The 13,439-nt window shown below is 37.0% G+C and overlaps 1 protein-coding gene across 2 annotated transcripts; it reads right to left on the minus strand.

Annotated features, from left to right (window-relative positions):
• Positions 1–3,135: 3,135 nt before the first annotated feature.
• On the minus strand, positions 3,136–8,849 carry LOC133880705 (hydroxyproline O-arabinosyltransferase RDN2-like). 2 transcript variants are annotated; one of them, XM_062319699.1, is made up of 9 exons: positions 8,693–8,849; positions 7,194–7,808; positions 6,249–6,316; positions 5,936–6,137; positions 5,652–5,749; positions 5,437–5,506; positions 5,209–5,280; positions 4,899–5,012; positions 3,136–3,465 (listed from the first exon to the last, which is right to left on the minus strand). In XM_062319699.1, exons 2-9 carry the CDS (start codon positions 7,608–7,610, stop codon positions 3,403–3,405), a joined length of 1,104 nt encoding a protein of 367 aa, XP_062175683.1. In that variant the 5' UTR covers positions 7,611–7,808; positions 8,693–8,849; the 3' UTR covers positions 3,136–3,402. The 2 variants fall into 2 exon arrangements, with proteins under 2 accessions (XP_062175683.1, XP_062175684.1); XM_062319700.1 differs by lacking the exon at positions 8,693–8,849 and adding an exon at positions 8,467–8,569.
• Between the last annotated feature and the right edge of the window lie 4,590 nt (positions 8,850–13,439).

The following is a 13,439-nucleotide window of genomic DNA, read 5'->3' on the forward strand; positions in this document are numbered from 1 at the left end:
AAGGATCCAAACCTTCCAATATAGATAGCATCTTAATTTGTTAAATTATTACTAATCTAAAAGGCTTAAGCGAATAAAAAATAATTAATTTTAACACTCTTTCTAATATATGGGCTCAAATTCCTCATCAACAAGTGAAGCACAACACATAAAATATTCAATTAAAATTAGGGTGAATTACAGAGATAGCATGCGAATATTCAATTTTTTTTTTGAAAGAATATTCAATTGAGATTAGAGGTAAGTTAAGGAGACAACTATTAAAACTCGTGACATTTGTTTTGATTCATGAGTTATAATCATAGTTTATGTAGATTAACTCCTTCTCAGTCACTCATTACCTCAACATTTTTCACTAGTATCTTGTAGTTTGAGCTTTTACCTTCTTTTTTTTTTTGGGGGGGGGGGGGGGGGGGGGGGGGTGTTCTAGGAGGGTTCATCACTTCAATCCACATGTTAATTAATGATGGAATTTGGAAGCAGGGAAGTGGGTAAAAGCAGGAACTTTAAAGGTAAATGTAAAAACAAACTTCTACATGGCATGTTGTGGTAAATACTAAATAGACCACTCAGTGAAATGCTTCCAAATAAATTGGTAAAAAATGCAGTAGTAACTGGTACTTTCCTGCAAAAGTGAAGAAGATCTAGCATGAAATATGCTGACAAAATAACGCCTTGTCTCAAAAGTAAAAATGTAAATAAGAAGTTATTGCAAGGTACAGAGTAATTTACGGACGAGTATTTTCTCGAATAATTTGTTTAAATTTAAAAGAATTTGAGTAAATAAATTTTTAAAAAAACATTTACAAAACTAATTTAGAATTTTCTTATAATTATTTGTTCGAATTCTCTCAAATTTGAACAGATACTTTAAGAGTATCTTGATCCCTAATACACTATAATTTTAACTTTTTTTTTTTTGAAAAAAGCACTAGTTTCATTTGCTAATGCTCTTTAAAGGGTTTTTTTTTTTATTATTATTATTTTATTGAAAAGTATTCTGAAAGCAATATTTTGTGTTTAAATATTTTTGTTTGGAGAAGATAATTAAAAGGTGTTTTATTTTAAAAAGAAGAATTTGTTTGACACTTTTTTGCCCCAATATAGGCGCTTGCTTGTGCCGACACTCCCTAACTCTTAGGTCGTTTCACTTTTGAGGGGTTGCTTGTAATTTTTCTTTTTCTTTTTCTTTTTCATGATGAGTTTCTTCAATAATTTTTATTTTATTTTTATAAAAAAAGTACCTTATGAACAAAAAAGATAAAACAAAGTTTACTTTCAATACGGTGTATAAAATTATTGTGATATTTTCACCTCTCTTTTTTTTTTCAAAATATTTTGAGAAAACTTCATTTAACTCAACCCCAATTGTTGTCGCTTTCACAATTACTTTCTTAAACTTAAAAAACTCTCAATTTAATTTATTCATGTTTCATTGTTTTTCAATTTTACTCATCTATTAGGATTTTCTTTTAAATCCAGTTAAAATTCACAAAATATCTCAGTTTATATATATATATATATATATTCAAAGATTCACGCGTTGGTACTTTTTGCAAATTTCGTTAAATCTTGACGAATGACTAAATTATTACATTTTTTTTTCTTAAAAAAAAAAAAGAGTGTATTTTGAGAATTTTGGCACCTCCTTAACAGATTGGTATAATTGAAAAAAATTAAAAAATGGATGGACTAAATTGAAAGTTTTTGAAGTATTTGAGTTAATTGCAAATGTGATAAAAGTTCAGGAAGATTAAGTAAAGTTTCTTGAGTAATGCTAGAAGTCCCTCTTGTGTCCCTCCAATAATGATGTGATTTTTAAAATCACCATCAAACTTATGATTTATCACTATTAAATTTTAATCAAACGATAATTTTAAAAGCTACTTCATAATTAAAGGGACAAGTGAAACTTTTTAATAATATGAAGAAATTTTATTTAAAAAAATATATACATTTCACATACTAAAACACAAGTGAAAATTTTATCAACTAGCTAAAATTAATAATAATAATAATAATAAGAGATAATTGCACCACTGATCTTTAAGGTTGACCTAAATTACGAATCACTCTATGTGATACAAAAAGTTCATTGAGGGTACTTGCGGTAAACTATAATTACGAATCACTCCCTAAACCCGTTTTTCATCCACCAAGTTAACGGAATCCGTTACTTTGTCACGTCATATAAATAGTGAGACAAACTCTAAATATTATTTGAAATTGTAATCTACTAACGGACTTTATTTACTTAGTGGATGGAAAATAGGTTCGGGGAATGATTTGTAATTATAGTACCACAAATTGTGATTCAAAATTTAGGTCAATCTCAATGACCAGTGATACAATTATCCATAATAATAATAATAATAATAATAATAAATTTTTTTAAAAAAAAAAAAGAAAAAAAAAAAAGAAGAAGAAGAAGAAAAGAGTGTTCTAGAGTTGTAGTAGGAATCAATAAAAACCAAAAGTCTGGTAAATCAATCAGAAATGGGTGACAGGCTTTTTCCTGTGCTTGTCGCATTCTCTCTTCACGAGATCTAACGGGCAATTATTAATTATTGCTTACTTTTTTTCTTTTTTATTTGGCCGACAAACACTCACACGCGCTCACTCATCACTCTTCACTCCCACGCATTGCTTCTCATCGCGTCACCCATCGTCACCCTAGTGTAATGCCTCTAGTTTCCTAATGCCGATTAACATCTTTTATAATTATTTATTTAAATTTGAAATAATTCGGACAGGGGATCGTGAGAGAGAATGTGAAAAGTTTATGAGTCCATTGACACTCTCAAAAGACGCCTCGAGAGAGGAGGAGCGTCTATGACTTATAAAATGCTCAGATCATATATCTATTAACGATGTAGGACACTTTAACACATCTCCTTACGTGTGACAACTTTTGACCAAACACGTGTTCAACATCGGAGAAAAATGCCCATCATCGTCCACGTATTTGGACAATAGTATCACACGTGAGGAGGCGTGTTAAAAGCTTTATAAGCCTTGAGCAAACCTCTTCTCTTAAGGTGCCTTTTGTGAAAGAGTAAGGCTCAATAAACTTTAATAAAGACTATTTTTAAGACCAACCTAACCAAATAAAATTTGAAAAAAGTGACTTCCAAATTTGGAGATGAGTAGGGGAAGGAACTCCATTATAATAATACTTTTGCAGCAGTTACAGTAGCCAACCATTCTCAATGAGAGTGCCGTATTTGCCTAAGATCTAAAGAAGAGCATCAAAACGACCTTATTTTCTATATTTATTGTTATATATCTCTTACTAGAAAACATTTAACCTGAGGTTTGTGTACATTGATCGTTCTGGGAGAGATCAAAAAAATTTCATTTGCTGAAAATAAGAGGCTTCAGTTTCATGGGGCTAGCAAATGTCTATAGTGTTTCCCAGTTGGGAATGTTTTCAGTTGCTTCATTCACCATCTTAACCAGGGTGACCTGCAGAAAAGCAAAAGGCAAAAGGCATTTAAAGATGAGACATAATTGCCTTTGTATATGCATAAAGCAAATCCATACATTTTTTCAGGAAAATATAAATGAATTCATATGGTAATAGAATATGGAATAGACTATCGAGATTAGCTCAAATGGTACTTCATTTCTTTTTAGCAAGGTGGAGGATGAAGTCGTGGGTTCAAGTCCTACCGAGTGTGTGTAACTTATCAATAAAAAACGATATGGAATAGACTCATATAATAAGTGCATTGTCTGCATCTCAAACTTTTAATTGCTGCTAACACATGAGACTGGATATAAGTTCAAGGAGTATGAGTGCTATTGAAATTTATTTTTATCCCACAAACATCTCAAAATGTTAATGTGTCAGTCTTAATCAACTCTTGAATTTTTCTTCTTTAACAATGACTGATCCAAGGGTTAATTGGGACTGACACGTCAGCATTGTAGGATAATTGCGAAATAAAAATGTGACTTTGAGCTTTACTCATTGCATGACACAGCTGCCCCAGACAAGCACTCCACTATTGATAACTACATAACCTTTAAGGTACGCTATCCTCCTAATAGAATCTAGCATGTGAATCTTTTGTTGGTTGTGTATTATGCACCCTCCCTAGTGTGACCTCTCAACATCCACTTTTAAGTGTTGGATTTTCTTCCAACCCATGTGAGAATGCACTTTTTACCAGCATTGGCTAGAAAAGGACAGGAAAAGAAATGAACAGAGGCAAGAGAGCCACTCTAACTAGTGATGGTCATCTACCCCTCTCCTACAGTTAAATAAGGTGGGATAGAGAAAGTGATAAGATAAAAATAATATGAGACGTGAAAAAAAAAATTATTGATTATTACCATTATAGTAATGCTACATATTGCACTTCCATCCTACTGGGCTTATGTAGCAGTACCCATCAACCCTTGTTTTTTTTAAAAAAATAAAGCTAATAGCTGATGGACATTGCTACATTAATCCACTGGAATGAGGTCACATATGTAGCATTATTCTTTACCATCAACCCATCTAATCACACACAGGATTAAAAAGAGAGCAATTTCATATATAGATATAATTGCCACATGCAGTTGACTAGCAAAACATTAAGACAAATGCTAAATACCGCACCCCATTTTACTGGGTCGATGTGGTAATATCAAACAATCCTTAAATTTTATTTTATTTTATTTTTAGCAATGGTTGATGAGCACTGCCACATTAGCCCAATGGGATGGGGGTGAGATATGTGTGTAGTATGTAGCATTATTCAAACACTAATATGACAATATTTGTAACAGCTTGACACATAGGCATGGATAGCAGATATAGTGTAGCAAATCGGCCGTCACCATAGATTGAGTAATCTACCACCTAGCAAGATTCAAATAATTGAATAATGAAATTAATATAGACATACCACACTTTCAGGGACACCGGGAGGGGGCAAGGAAAGGTTTTTTGGTGGAGGTCCGCGTAGATATGACCTCTTGTCAAATCGCCACTCCCCAAATTTCCCATATGTAAGTTCACCCTGGGCATCAAGATACTTCAGATCAATATTTTGTGACAGATTTAAAAAGGTTCTGCTAATAAATAGATAATGAAAGGTAGGTTTTAGAAACTAATGTAAAGAAAAAAGCCCAAATGTAGGAAGATATTCATAAGCAAACATTCATACTTGGAATAGCAGATCATCATAATCGAACAAAATGGGAAGGAAATAGTACCTTTAAGTTGTAGTCACATCCATAAGTGTAATGAATGATAAACTTCTTTCCAGTTTCCAAATCCCATGGGGGCTGAAGAAAAACACGCTCGCACACACACAAGGGAAGGCTTAGAAAAGCTTCAATGTATGCAAGTGTCCATATTGTTTCAGGGATTTACTAAAGGAGCTAAATTAAAAAATGGAAATGAACTGTCATATGAAGAACTTTAAAAGAGAAGAGACATACCTGCAGCATAAAGTCTTTCCGAAGAATATGCTGCACGCCGTGCAAAGCAGATGCTACAGCATAGGCATACCTAGGTTCAGCAAAGGAAACAGACAAATAAAATAAGTCAATATTGATGTCAAACCTTCTAGGATCAACTTGCAAAATGAACTGTCACTTTTTTTTTTTTGTTGAATATGAAAAGTACAGAACAGTGATTTATTTTCCATGCTTACATTTCTAAAACCCATCCAAAAGTTTTATCAGTCTCTGGATCATCTTTCATTCTTATAGAGATATTCATCCATGTAGGAGCAATCTTCTCCAACATATCCTGAACAAAAAGATGACTCAATCCACGAGTGACTAATTTTCACCCAACAAATGAGAAAATAAATCTTTGGATGAAAGGAAATGATTAATACAAAACGATGGCCAATACAAGGATAACATTGGAAAAACTAGTGTTGTTACATGACTACATATATTTTAGTGGGTCATCTAGTAACAAGAGTTTTACCTTCTTGATAATTACTGGAGAATTGCCAATTGGATCGACATTTTTCACAGGGCCTTTCTCCTCAGGATAGTACTTCCTTACAATTTTCTCATTCTGATCAGGCCTAATGTAGAAAAATGGAAAAGCAGCTGGATATCCCCCAAGTGCCAAATTAGGCATTGGCTTTATAAATACGTGATCAGGCTCTGCCATCAAAATGTATCTGCACCATGGTAAAAACAAACAGCCTTTTAAACTTCATGAAGGTAAAATGATCAAAAAAATTGAAGGTAAATTTAACAACATATCAGATTCATAAGTTTGCGGCACTCACTCTTCCTCTATTGTAGCCTTTTCCAGCCATTGCACAAAAGCCCATGGTCTATTTAAAACAATATATCCCTGAGAAATGACTTGAAACTCGTGTCAAGAACATATATGTTTTAACCAATCACTAGCAATAAGCTGACATAAAATGAATACCACCACATATTTGGTCAAAAGAGAAAAAGAAGAACAGAATAGTTGAGTGCATACTTGCCAGCCAATAGTTGATATGGACATAATATAATGTCAAATATGCAGCCCTACTCACTGGCAAGGCTTTGAAGTATGTCCTCAATAAAACTTTTTAAGAGAGGAAATAATACACCAAAGTATAGAGATGCGAGGTTTATGCTTCACATGTGAATTTACCTTTGGTGGCTTCAGTTTTTGTAATAGTCATGTAACTGAATCGAAAGCTCAAACAATAACAATAAGAAATGGCTTAAACACATTTCATTTATTGAGGTTGGAAATATAAAAGTTGTCAGGACTACAAAGACTATTACTCCATAAAAAGCTAGCAGAGTGAAGTTCTCCACACACTGAAGTCCCGAGCATAGGCAGCTTATTTGAGCACACAGGATCAAGTAACATGGGTGAAACTTTTAAAAAGTTTATTTCAACTAAGCTTCATGTTGATTTTTATTCCAGAACTAGTGAGTCATTCAAGAAAGCTAGCTGCCAGGATTTGCTCTAAAATTTTCAGATGCAGTATGCTTTGCTCTTACTCCACTTAATTCCATTCTTTTATCCTTTTTCCAGCAATTTCTTAATTAACTCTAAGTATAGAATTATTGCACGCCTACCCCATACATGAGTCTTGTTGATGAGAAATAATATTGTACAAAAAGATTTACAAAAGTAATGGTCTCTTAAGAATATGCTTTACAACACTTATACAAAAAGAGCAGAAAATAAGCGACCGAAAATTATAGTATGCAAGAAACCTCACCCGATCCATACCGGCAGGAAGAGGATCAACTACAAGAGTAGGAATCTCATCCATCAAGTTGTCGGGATTTCCTGAATGCAAAATACGAGTGAATCCTCCCATCTCTGATCCTGGCAAGTCTTTCTGCTTCTTATACCAATAGTACATAATGCGACACTGCCATTTGCTGTAAGGAGCATCAGTGGCTGTTAATGCGACATGGAAGGGTGCCTTGGCATTCAGTTTCCTCACATTCTTAGGCATCTCAATAACAGGGTCAAACAGTAATGCCGCATCCGAATCAACACCTACCCATTCCCCAAAAGATCTATACTGGAATATCACTGTTAACAAATTATATGTTGCAAAGAAAAATACAAGAGCCAGTATCATCAACAATAGTGGTAAAGCCCGTCCCATGGTCTTCCTACCAATCATTGCTGGTTATAATAAAATCAGAATTCCAACTACTCCAAGCTCATAAGAAACTAAGTTCCCTATTCAAAACGGCTTTAAACTGGAAGCCCTTAATTCCATGAAACTTCTCCTACTCCACAGCTTACAAATTGATGAAGCCACAGAACCGAACACTATTTTTATATGGTTCAACTTCCCAGATGAGTTCCAGCAAGCAACCTGTAGTGACATTAGGACAAAAATTAATCTGATGCACATAAAACTAAGGAATAATAGGTTCACATTTGATGAAAAGGAAAGATCATTTCAAACCAGAGAAATATGCCAATTTTTATCAATTCAACTCAAAAGATATGCAAAAATAACTCAATCATCCCATCTCAATTGCAATTCAACTTTCAAAAGCATTTTAGAAGTTGCCAAGTAAAACTGCAATCTACAGAAAAATAAGGACAAAACATAGACATGAAAATTATCAAACTACCCATTCCTATAGAATATAGAAATGAAACTTCAGACAAGAATGATATCCTTGTTATAATTCATGATCTAACACATCGAAAAAGACTCATTAAACCGAGAAAACCCATTCAATGCCTCAATTGACCATTAATTCCACAGAAAATGTAGCAAGACAACCCTGTTTTCCACATTCCAGGAAATGGGCACAAAAGGTCAACGCATGCAAGAGCTACATACCAATGTAAAGCAGTCAAATCTGTCATAATTCAGATCAAATAAATTTAAAACCACAATTCATTGCACCAATTCACAGAAAGAAAATAAATTCCAAAAGAATTAATGAATACTGACTCCAACATTAAGAAATCAAAGTACAGGAAAAAAAAAAAAAAAACCAAATTCTGAGAGCTATAACTAAAAAAACCAAATGGGTAGCCGGAAAAGGTGCAGAAATCGCCAAACACGAACAAAAAAACAAAACCCAGAAACATGAACGAGCGCTAAGCTGACGAACGTATAAGACTAAAATCAATCAAATATATGAGCAGAACCATTGAATTACAAGTATTAAGCTTAAAGCAAACGATGTTGTACTGTGCATAATGTAACAGACGTGGATGCTGGGGAGAGAAAGGGAGAACCTTGACGTGTGCGCCGGGACAGAGAGATTCGAGGTTTTGGATCCAAGGGACTGTGCGAGATTTGAAAAGTGGGTATTTCTTCTTCTGCTTGGATTCTCTCTTCTGTCTTTATTGTCTGCAGCGTGAGTTGCTGTGCTTTTTAAACCACGTAATTCCGACGGTTCGTTTGGTACACAACAAGACAATAGGCTGGACATGGATCTCCCAATAATTCTAAAAAGTACTTCACATGTTATTTTAAATGTGATGTGAATTTTAAAATTACCGTTTGATCAAAATTTAATAATGATTAATCACAAGTTTAATGATAATTGTAAAAGCTACTTCATTTTTATAGGAACACAAAAATAACACATAAGAGACTTCCGGCATTACTCATGATTTCCTTAGATTTAATTTGGTTAAGTAATTTCATTGAATTTAAATGTTATAGTTTTTGTTAGGTTTGCAATTACCGTCTCCATATTATTCCACTATTCAACTATTCTGACGTAGCATTATCAATTTTTTATTTTTTAATAATGTTTGATTTAAGGGTATATTGACAATATTATGTCATATCAGCACAATGAGATAATGGTGTAGTATATAATATTACTCATTAATTCATTAGTTTTTTTTTTTTTAATTCATTGTGACTTATTTATAAGTTATATATATATAAACGGTCAAAAACAAAATTATTCATTAAAAATAGTGTCTAAGGTTTTAACACATATTTGTTGTTTATCTTAAAATATTCTAGGATTATGCCATGTTTGTTAATTTTTTTTTGTTTTTTTTGTCTTTTGTTTTATATTCTCAAGTTAAATACATTAACAAACAACTCAATACACAAAACATAATTTATTTATTTTTTAAAAAAAAAATCATATTTATGTCACGTCAAAACAACTTTTTTTTTTTTGAAAAAAAAAACAATAAATTAACCAAAACACACTAGAAAAAATAAAATCAAATCAAATCATATATATATATGGACTAAAAAATTAGGCTTAGCCCTTCATTCACGCTTTACCTCCCCCAATGAAAAATCATGACTTTGTCCTTGAATGCAAGGAAATCATGTGTTATATATTCATTTTTTTTCTTGTAAGAAAAGTATTTCCTTGTATTTAAGAATTAAGATTAGCTTTAAAGCAACTTAAACCAAATGCTTGATTTATAAATTAAAGCAAACAGCAATTACAATAGTTTAGAAGAAGAACTTGTGTGTGGATTGGAATGAACAGTTTCCCCGAGTATGAAAATGCCATTTGCAATAAAGAACACTAGAAAGGGTAGGTGACCTTGGGATTGTCCCACCTTCTCTATAAGACTCTAGATAACAACCAACCACCATTAGGCTTATGTGCTTAGATGCAATTTATAAGGTGCATAATTGACTCCTTTTTCAACGGTTTCTTCAATTTTAAATATTATATATTGATTCCAAAAATAATTTAGAAGACTTGCCACTAAGCTTCTTTTTTCTTTCTTTTTTTATTATTTTTAAGGCCAATGGAGGTTGGCTTATGGACAACAAAATATGGTATGGACCGCATGGATAGCAGACTTATTATATTCTCTCTTTTATACCAAAAGGTAGCTGTCTTTATAAGCAATTAATACCAATTAATGTCTGATAAAGGGCCGTGTTCTTGGGCAGTGTTCTTGCCCATGAAGCTAACTTGCTCAAGAGGAGCAAAACGTTGAGGAAAGAGACGAAATAAAGTGACCAAAAATTAACACAAAAAGTCCTCTCTCTTGGGTCTGTGTCTCTCGAACACAACCAGGAGGAGAGTGGTTTTTAGTCCCTGGCACCTTTGTTGCTAGGTGGGTTCAGTCGCTCTGGCAGGGTCATTCAGTCCTGATCAGGCCAGGGATGGAGGAGTTGGTGGAAAAGTTAGGGGAAGGTATGAGACTTTCGGAGGGTGAGAAGGCAAGAATAGTGATCACAGAGGATGAAACAGCGGATCTTAGAGTACGGAGTGGGAGGTGTCTGATTGGAAGAATAATGTCCGACAGAAGAATCCAAAAGGAGGCTTTTAAGGCCTTTATGGCTCGGCTATGGAAGACTACAGGGAAAGTGAGCTTCAAGGAAATAGAGGACAACTATTGGCTTTTAGAGTTCTCCTCAGAAGCGGACAAAAAGAGGGTCCTAGAGGGTTGTCCGTGGCTGTTCGACAGAAATATTCTGGTACTCAGAGAAGTGGAAGAAAGTACCCCGCCATCCCAAATGGACTTTTCCATGTCCCCGTGCTGGGTCCAGGTGAGAGATATACCCCTCATCTGTATGAACAAAGAGGTTGGAAACAAGATAGGGGAAACCATTGGTAAGGTCGAGGAGGTGGACGTTTCTGGAAACGGACCTGGGAGAGGAAGCAGTCTTAGAATCAAGATTCAGATTGACATTACCAAACCTCTGGAAAGAGGGCGTGCCCTATGGCTGAACGGGAAATTGGTGTGGGTCAACTTCAGATATGAGAAGTTACCCCACTTCTGCTTCAACTGTGGACGCATTGTCCACAAGAAGGAGCAGTGCAGTGAAAGCAGGGAAGCCAAACAGGAAGGAGAGGAAGAGCCGAAACGATGGGGTACCTGGCTTCGAGCGGAGGAGGTGCGGCCTACACAGGGAAGGAAGTGGCCTAGCAATGGGAGGATGAACAACCCCCCCCCCCCCCGTCAGGAAGCAAAAGAGCAGAAGGAAACTGAAGAAGGAGGAGGAGTTGCGGCGGACGAGAAGATAGAGGAGAGGGGAGAGCCACCGGACCACCATGGCGGGGACTCCAACAAACATGTCAGCAAAAACAGCATAGGGAATGACACTGAAAAGCAGATCTTGCAGTCAATTTTAAGGAAAGAAGTGTGGGACACGAAGGCTGCGGAACAGCTCCATAGCCCGAAGCAGCGAAGTGACAACATGGAGTTAATGCAAATCTCGGATCAGCTGGAGATGGAGTATTACCCCCCGGTCTATGAGGAACCTACGAAGAAGTCAACAGGAGATAAAAAACAGGAAGGTAAGGGGAAAGACCACCCACCTGGTAAGTCTACTAATGGGCCGTCAATAGAAAGGGGGGGCAACTCGCTCTTAAAGGTTGGGCCTGGCCTGGAATCGGACCCTCTGGATTTAGACAGTGGAGAAGACATGGAGGGATCCAGTGAAGATAATTTTGGGTGTGACAAGGGGCCCAACCGAAGGTGGAAACGAAGGAACCGCCCTCCTTCACTGAGCCCAGATCCGCAGAAGGGGGGAAAGAGAGATCTTTTACAGGCTGGGTTTGAAGATGACAAGGACTCCCCAGAGGGGGGAAAAAAGGCGAGGTTGGAGGTTAAAACGGGGTCCGACATGGCGTGGGCGGAGGCTGGGATCCAGCCCCGCCAGCCACAATGAGTCTCCTCAGCTGGAACTGCCGGGGACTTGGGCAACCCCGGAAAGTTCGGGACCTTCATCATATGGTGAAGGAAAGAAGGCCCACTTTTGTATTTCTTATGGAAACAATAAGCTCTAAGCAGCAAATGGAAGGAATTTGTAAGAAAATAGGCTTTGATAGAGTCTTTGTGGTCGATCCAATTGGGAGAAGCGGGGGATTGGCCTTTTTGTGGAATTCAGAGTCAGCAGTCGAAATCTTTAACTACTCTAGACGTCATATAAACGTTGTAGTGAAGGATGGAGAGAACAACCCTTGGTGGAAACTCACTGGCTTCTACGGAAACCCGGTCAGTGCCAGGCGGGCAGATTCGTGGGAGTTGCTAAAATTCCTGAGCACATGCCATCCAGTTCCCTGGATGTGCGCAGGTGACTTCAATGAGGTGATCACGCAGGATGAGAAGGAAGGCTCTAACCTCAGGAAGGAGTCCCAGATGACGGGCTTTAGGGAGACCCTGGAGGCTTGTAGGTTAGGGGACCTGGGGTTTTCAGGCTCCCCTTTTACCTGGAGCAACAGGAGGTCAGATGGCTCCTTTACAAAGGAGAGACTTGACCGAGCGGTGGCTAACCAGGAATGGTGTTCACTCTTTCCGTCCTCAGCCGTTGACATTTTAGCTGCTAGAACCTCAGACCATAGCCCAATATTGGTCTCATTTTCGGACCACCCTAGAAGAAGCCAGAACCGAGGACCAGCAGGAAGCGGCTTCAAATTAGAGGCCAGCTGGTTAATGGACGCTGAGGCTGGAGACATCATCCGGACATCTTGGCAAAGTGACATGAACCTAGACTCCCCGGATGGGGGGATCCAACAGAAATTAGAAGCCTGCCGGAGGGCTCTACTGGAATGGGGGGGGCAAAAATTTGGGAAGGAGGAAGAACTTATTAAGGAGAAAACTTCCCAGTTGGCTGCCCTCCTGAGCAACGAATGCCCGGGGGTAGCCCCCCAGATAAAAGCTTTGCAGAAGGAGTTAGAGGACCTAATGGAGTTCGAGGAGATGAAGTGGAAACAAAGAGCAAAACAACACTGGCTCAGGCATGGGGACCGAAACACAGCTTTCTACCACTCCTGGGTTCAGCACAGAAGAAAAACCAATCGGATCAGGAGTGTCAAAGACGAGCAGGGCAGAACGTGGAGGAAGTTAAAAGATATTGGCAAGGTCTTCAACAAGTTTTATGAGGACTTGTACACCTCCCAGGGGACTTATGGGGTGGAGGAATGCATCAGTGGGATTGACAGCAGGGTTACGGAGGACATGAATAGGAGGCTTCTGCATGATTTCTCGGAGGAGGAGATCAAGGCAGCACTATTTCAGATGCACCCCCTCAAGGCTCCGG

The sequence above is a fragment of the Alnus glutinosa genome, chromosome 10 (assembly GCF_958979055.1).
Source record: "Alnus glutinosa chromosome 10, dhAlnGlut1.1, whole genome shotgun sequence".
NCBI lineage: Eukaryota > Viridiplantae > Streptophyta > Magnoliopsida > Fagales > Betulaceae > Alnus > Alnus glutinosa.